The 8,198-nt window shown below is 39.3% G+C and overlaps 1 protein-coding gene across 1 annotated transcript; it reads left to right on the forward strand.

Annotated features, from left to right (window-relative positions):
- The first annotated feature begins 1,051 nt into the window (after positions 1–1,051).
- On the forward strand, positions 1,052–1,918 carry LOC138053972 (QRFP-like peptide receptor). Its single transcript, XM_068900494.1, has one exon. It carries the CDS (start codon positions 1,052–1,054, stop codon positions 1,916–1,918), a length of 867 nt encoding a protein of 288 aa, XP_068756595.1.
- Positions 1,919–8,198: the final 6,280 nt, after the last annotated feature.

Genomic DNA, 8,198 nt, shown 5'->3' on the forward strand with positions numbered 1-8,198 from the left:
AGCGAAATGAACTCTGAAACGTGTGTACTAACCGTCAACAAAATACATTTTTATAATGAGGATTTATTGGGATAATCATTGTTCCATGGCTGCACGTCAGTCCCAATTAGTGAACTGAAAAAAATTATCTGTGTTCAATTTAAAATGATGGGAGACACCTGTCAAAGCTTTCCGGGACTTTTCAAAAGCAATAGAAAAAAAAAAATGAAAACGATGATATTATAAATAACAGTAAAACCTTAGTCATACTTTGTTTAATGAGCTAGCCTGGTTTAATTTTTGTAGCTAAAGAAAAGAAGATTGCATGGACTGACAAACAAGTGGAGATTGAATGAACTTTCTTTTGACGAAGGTCTCGTGTCAATAAAATGTTATAGTCGTCTGAATTATCCTTCACAATGATCTGACAAATATTGGCTCATAGCTGAAAGAAATTAATTTAATTTTTTGCACGGAAGATTGAGTACAGGTTATAAACGCTAAAAGAAAAATAAAAACAGAGAAAGCATTACTAATGGATGCAAATGAATCATAGTTCGGGCTTAAAATACGACTTTTTCCAAGTCCGGATACTGAAAAAGGTCAGCTACAATCATAATTCATTTTCAGTACATACTCGATGATTGCTTTTTTTCTTATAATTAACTCAAAAACAGCTGTGGGCAACATCAATGTTACCGTCTGTTCAAAATAGTTGATAGGCCTGTTTGACAAGCGTGGCAAGCAAGGATTTATTCTTCTGATCTTACAGAGATTTCACAAAATTGAAAACTGTTTCAAATTAACAGTATATCAATTCAAAAGGAGTGAGGAATCAATTGTGAATTGTAAAATATGATGTCCGCAAATTTACCAACGGATCTTCTAACCCACAAAATGGCGGCAAGTGTAACTTCTACGATTACTTTAATCATCCTAGCTCCATCACTGCCTTCAAAATGTTTTTCTTGTCCATCATTTTAGTGAGCAGCTTGGTTGGAAATACTTTAATAATTGTCGTGGTTATAAACGAAAAGAGCTTAGAAAAACAGTAAATTTCCTTATCGTCAACATGGCAGTATCCGACCTCATCTACCCTATTGTACAAATTCCAGTTCACCTTGCCGGTGAAGCGACAAAATCTCTTCAATGGAAAGTGCATGGAAAGGCTGGACTAGTTCTGTGTAAATTGCTGAACTTTCTCCTTAATGTTTCCCTCTATGTTTCTGTGCAAAGTCTTCTTTGGATCGCTATTGATCGATTCATGGCCGTGGTCTTCCCGATGAAAATCAAAATGATATCCTCTAGGTTTCGCGCTATTGCCATTGCTTCCACCTGGACTGTGGCAATAGCAGTTAACTCCAAAGATTTCTTCGCGGTGAATGTGCAGGAGTACAATGGACTAACATTGTGCACAGAGGACAGAGATGATAATTATTCTCTGTATAGGGTTTGGTCATTCGTACTTATCGGGGGTTTCATCTTTGCTCCTTTGATCGTCATGACAATTTTGTATTGTGCTATTGGAGTAACTTTGTGTAGACGACGCAAATTGACTGTTCTTGGCAAAGTATATCAAAAGAATACAAGCAATCAGCAAGCCATAAAGATGAGCCTTTGTATCGTGGTGGTATTCTATATATTTTCTGCTTCTTTTGCTTCAGTATCAATATTAAGAGCGTCAGGAGAGTGGAAATACCTTGAATCCAATCCAAGGTTTTGTTGGCTTTACAGCGTGTTCGGGTTTATGGTCTACATGGGACTATTCTTATCTTCCATAACTAATCCAGTGATATATTTAACCTTTGTCAAAAGTTATCGTCGTGGAGTAAAGGAAATTTTGATTTGTCGCAAGACCGTAAGGATGAAAAACACATTGACGAAAAAAGGAACAAATGGGAGGATAGCCACGCTAAGGATCAGTGCAATCAAGACATAAGAATACTTACACTTAAATTGAGATCCGCTAAGCTATATGGTTCGATGTAATTTATTGATTTCTCTGATTTCAACTGATCGAGCGATTAACGAATCATGCAAAATCCACCCTCTTGTCCTTGTCATAGTTTAAAAAAAAACGTTTAGTGAAGTTGGGCATGGGGTGGGGAGAAAGTCCTTAGCAGACTTTAGAGATTTAATCCTAAGTCATTTTCTTGAGCAGGGAATTTAAACATTCATTTGCCTTTTTTCTTATGCGTATAAAATAAACCAACAGTTTAAAAGGGTGAAAAACAGCAGCATTTGAAAACACTGTCATCCAAACCGGCATCCAAACTTTCCACATTCTGTCTTTCACGGTTGAATTTTTTTTCTTTAGACAAAAAAGTGTCCTGAAAATTTCATATTACCATTATCAGGCGACATACCAGCCGCGAAGGGGTTCATTTACTATATGGCGGGTGAGTAGATCTCGTGACCCAACAAATATCTCAGTCACGGTTAATTTATACAGTCGAAAGATCCACCCTATTTTGCCATTACTACTCAGCCGGACACTCAAGCTAGGTGATATGTGGGCACGTTGGTCAGCAGTTTATTAAGCATTGGAATAAGTACAAAAATATTAATACATCAATTCTAAAGTAAAGAGAAAAGCAATGCACCAGAGCCGGACACGAAAACCCCTAAAAAAAGAACAGCAAGTGGAAAAAAGCGGGAAACGTGTACTTCCGACCAAGGCAGTGGTGCGACCCGCGGTGTTCTAGGGTATTCTATTTGAAAGACACTACTTACAATGTAAATGAACGCTATCGTATACCGCCTAACGAAGGCATAAAACACAGCCAAGCCCTCCGTAAAACTGAAAGAAAGGGCTTGAGTGAAGGAGTAAGTGAATTTGAGACCTCTAATATACTCTCCAAAGAGTGTCTGACATAGGTATTAATGGCACCTACTGAGGCCCAACGGTCGTGTCGTAGACGTTTTTTGTCAGGGACTGCAGGATCAGGGGCTGATATAGCTCCACCAGTTGAGTGAGTACTAAATTAAACAATATCGGGAACAATACCATGGAAAGACTTCTTGAAAGAGTCGCTGTAAGTGGAATAGCTCATAGGCGTAATAAAAAGGCTCAAAGGCGGAATAAAAAAAAACTTATAACTGACTGCCTTTCCTTAGCATGTCAACTTAGCGCATTTCAATGAAAATGGAAATAAGCTCATGCATCATGAAAACCTGACATTCTTAGTCCTACTAAAGGACAACTGAAAAGCGAAGAAACTGAAAGACTTAAAAACAAACATAGCTTAATTAATGATGCAATAGAAGTAGATCACTCATATGGGCTTTTTACGATAACTTCCTTGAAAGATCTGCGTTAAGCGATTTCTTTCGATGTTTTCATGACGGGAGAGGCTGCAAGGCGAACATTCCCTGATTGGAGAACAGACTACGGCCAAATCGTGGAGCCACTTGAGAGTATAGTAAGCACAAAGGATGGTTGAAACCGATTTGGATCATGAATCCAACAAATACTGAGTGGAAAAGGAACGGTATCAAAGACTTCCATTCATTGAGAACACTAGGATAAAGCAGGGATGCCCCTGTTTCACTAGAGGCGAGAACTGCCAATCAAGCTCTTCAGTCATGGAAACGACTTCTTGGGAAAACTGCAGAGATGTCGACCAGAACTCTGTATGAAAAATGACTAAAGAAACGAAAAGGGGTAAAAGAACACACGGCAAAATAATAATAATAATGACAACGAAAAAAAAAAAACAAAAGGTAAATGGATAAATGGACTGCAGCATGAACAATGGCAGACTCTGGAGAAAAGTATACAGAAAATAATAACAGACTAAAGTAGGGAACCTATAAATGGAATAATAAATGCCTTAAGCAAATGCTATGAAAAGATAATAGAAGGACAAAAGTACTTACATAGACAAGAAAGACCCAATAAGGGTGACTATCAAGGACTTCTAGCCCAATCTAGCATCGCTCAAGGACAACGATACTAGACACAACAAACTCACCGAGGTTGAACGACAAGGGCCTGAATCCCATGCTATAAACGCATAGTTTTTGAACATCAATACTTTATGTGTACCTAAACACAACAAACCCAGCAAGGGTGCAAGAGCAAAGGTGTTCACTCCGGAAGACCCAGGCTCATATAATCTTGCAATAAACTTAAGGAGCTAGCGATGCAAAGTGACATACAAATCTGTCACAGGTCTGCGGACGCCAAAGAACATCTACGGCAGAAAAGTTCACTATGTAAACAGTCATCAAAAACTGGTACGTTGCCGATGACGAATTACGCTGCACTTTCTAAGAAACCATAAGACGGTTGGCAGACAAAATGTAATCGTCAAAAAACTGTTGTCACCTTGGCAATCTCAACGGCAAGGACGCTAAGCAATTTTGGTAAAAAATTCACCCACAAACTATAACGGCCACATTGGAGGCATCTAAGAAGACAATTTCCACAAGGGAAAACCGTCAATATGCACAAGATAGCAAAACTTGTAAATTTCAATTAATGGCACGAAAGGACTTCTAGTACCTGGATACTGATCTGACACGGCTAACAAGCAAAATAAGTTACAATGCAGAGAAAGCAAATTAACAAACCTGGCGAACAGGGGTACGATTCGTGATAGATGATCGGTCAGGAATTTCAATCTTTTCTCGGCTGCACAAAATATGCGGACGGACAAATCGATAACAATCCCAAGATACTTTAGATGATAACTTGAGTTTGGACCCAAAGGGAATCTATTCGTTAGGAACAAAGATCGAAGAACAAACAATTTTTGCCTGAATTCTGAAAATTGACAGAGAGCGGAATAAATATAAACGTGGCACAAAAAGTTCAGCAAAATATCAAGACAAGGAAATCAAAAATCGCGTATTAAACACGTGCGGACCATTGGAGTGCCGAGGTATTGGTCTTGAAAGAAAAGGTGAGGGAATTTCACTCAATGTCAGCCTGCAACGAAAACTTAATGACAAATAAATGAGACACGGTAGCGTTGGAAAACTGAAAGATCTACATTAAATCACCGCTGCTCTGCCGACTGAGCTACAAGGTACCGGTTAGACGGAGCAGGCCGTGGGAACTGAAGATGTTAAAGTCACGGCAAGTAACATGTATGTCGCAAGCAGTTTACCTCAGAGAGCATGCGTACTGGAGCTTGTATACGTCACTCGCTCAAAATGGCTACGTGGAGAGCTACTTATGTATTTTTCGCATCTAAAAAAAAAAGTTTGCATGGACTGACAAACAAGCGGAGATTGAATGAACTTTCTTTTGACTAGGTCTCGTGTCAATAAAATGAATAGTCGTCTGAATTATCCTTCACAAATGATCTGGCAAATATTGGCTCATAGCTGAAAGAAAGTAATTAATTTTTGCACGGAGGATTCAGTACAGGTTATAAACGCTAAAAAAAAAACACAGAAAGCATTACCAAACGGTGCAAATGCAATTGTTATGTTTCGGGCTCTTAAAATGGCCGCACCGGTTTTTTTTCCAAGTCTGGATACCGAAAAGGTCAGCTACAAATCATAATTCATTTTGCAGTACATACCTCGATGATTTGCTTTTTTTTTTAATTAACTCAAAAACAGCTGTTGGGCAACATCAATGGTTACCGTCTGTTTCAAAATAGTTGATATGCCAGTTTGAACAAAAGCATGGCAGGCAAGGATTTAGGATCTTTTGATCTGACAGAGATTATCACAAAATTGAAAACTGGTTTTTCAAATTAACAGAATATCAATTCAAAAAGGAGGTGCGGAAATTCAATTGTGAATTGGGTAAAAATATGATTCTTCAGCAACTTTTACCAACGGATCTTCTAACCCACAAAAATGTGCGGCAAGTGCAACCTCTACGATTACTTTAAAACTCATCCTAGCTCCATCACTCGACACGACTTCAAAATGTTTTCATGTCCATCATTTTAGTGAGCAGCTTGGTTGGAAATACTTAAATAATTGTCCGTGGTTTTTAGAAACTAAAAAGAAGCTTAGAAAAACAGTAAATTTCCCTTATCGTCGACCCTCATTGTACAAATTCCAGTAACCACCTTGCCAGTGAAGCGACCAAATCTCTTCAATGGAAAGTGCATGGAAAGGGGCTGGACTAGTTCTGTGTAAATTGGAGAACTTTTCTCCTTTAAATGTTCCCCCTCTGTGGTTTCTGTGCAAAGTCTTCTTTGGATCGCTATTGATCGATTGCATATTGCCGTGGGGGTGTCTTTCACGATGAAAATATCAAAATAGGATATCCTCGAGGTTTCGCAGCTATTGCCATTGCTTCCAACTCTGGACTGTGGCAATAGTCGTATCACAGTCCAAAGATTTCTTTGTTGTGAAGGATGGTACAGGAGGTACAAGGGACTAAATTGTGCACAGAGTGACAGCGATAATACTAATGCTTCCTGTACTAGGGTTTGGTCCTTTTGTAATTAATCGGAGCGGTTTTATCTTTGCCGCCTTTGATCGTCATGGACATTTTGTATTGTGCTATTGGAGTAACCTGTGTAGAACGACGCAAATTGACTGTGTATTGGCAAAGTATTATCAAAAGATACAAGCAATCAGCAAGCCATAAGATGAGCCTTTGTATCGTGGTGGTTATTTATATATTTTCTGCTTCTTTTGCTACGCGATCAATATTAAGAATGTCGGGAGAGTGGAATACCTTGAATCCAATCCAAGGTTTTGTTGGCTTTACGGTGAGTTCGGGTTTATGGTCTACATTAGGACTATTCTTATCTTCCATAACTAATCCAGTGATATGTTTAAACAAAACCTTTGTCAGAAGTTACCGTCGTTTTAATAAAAGGAAAATTTTCATTTGTCGCAGGACCGTAAGGACTCAAAAATGCATTTTTTGCCGAAAAAAGATACAAATGGGAAAATAGCCCCACGCTAAGGATCAGTGAAATCTGAGGACACAGTAATTCTTTATTATTAAATTGAGAATCCGCTAAGCTATATGGTTCGAGGTAATCTATTTTTTACTCTGATTTAAAACTGATCGAGCGGTTAAGGAATCCTGCAAAGTCCAGCCTCTCGCCCTTCTCATTAGAAGAATAGAAACCGTTTAGTGAAGTGGGGTGGGCCCGGGCCTAGGTAAATGGTAGCTAGGAATAAGAATATATCCATGAACACGGTACACTTGAGTCCAACAGAATAAACCAGGACGAAATCCCATCCTCTGGGCCTCTGCGCAGAATATGACTGATATTGCTATTACAAGCACTCTTTTAACAAGCGCCGCTATTAACATATACACGTGGTACAAAGTTGAGTGACTAAACCACTTCATCGGTGATATACTGTATTCTCATCAAAAGACCAATAGGATCACAACACAGGAGATCTAACATAATCGTCCCAGGCGACGTTTCTGTGCTACAAATTTGGTTTGATTTCTAGGTGCCCTGGTGATGGATTATAAGAACATGGTGGTCAAAGCAGGATGAGTAAATCACCAACGGCCTCTCCTCTTGCCGAAAGGTAATCAAAATATTCATCGCTTGTGTGCCATTGGTGGTTGGTTTTTGGGTAATGTGTTTGGTTAGCTGAATATTTTTTTTCAGATCGTAGCATTCCGTGGTGTTGGGTAGAACATAGGCCTCTTCAGTGGGTCCTCGGACCACCTAAGTCCTCCAGAAGACACTTAATAGTCTAAGCCCCGAGTCCGGGACGAAGATAAACAGTGTTTATTATAAGATACTGATGAAATACCAGGATTTCTCCTTTATAAACCCAAAAAAAATCCTATCGTCATTTTTATCTTTCACATGTGAGGATCTGGCTGTCGTCATGGTAACTAACACGATTAGCCAATAAACGCCAGCTTCCTCTTCACTGTCACGTTGCTTTAGTATAATTCCTGCTCTACTACATTGACCTTTTTCTGCAAATTTTACAGGATCATGAGTTAACTGAATAGAGTTAATGTGAAGTGCGAGATTTCTATCCATATTAACTAATGTGAGCGTTAGCCCTACTGAGGAGAATGGGCCCACACAACGACAGAGAAAAACTCTGGCCAGGTGGGAATTCACCCACGACCTTCGGGTTAGATCTCCGCCGCTCGACCGACGGAGCGACAAGGTCAGACGGGAGCAGGCCGTGGGAACTGAAGATGTTAAAGTACCGGCAATGAACAAGTAAAAGAACAAGGAAAGGTTACGTTTATACAAACGTTGGGCCTTGTTACCTATATAAGTGGCTACACGGCCAACAGCTACACGGCC

This window comes from Montipora capricornis, chromosome 6 (genome assembly GCF_036669925.1).
Source record: "Montipora capricornis isolate CH-2021 chromosome 6, ASM3666992v2, whole genome shotgun sequence".
Lineage (NCBI taxonomy): Eukaryota > Metazoa > Cnidaria > Anthozoa > Scleractinia > Acroporidae > Montipora > Montipora capricornis.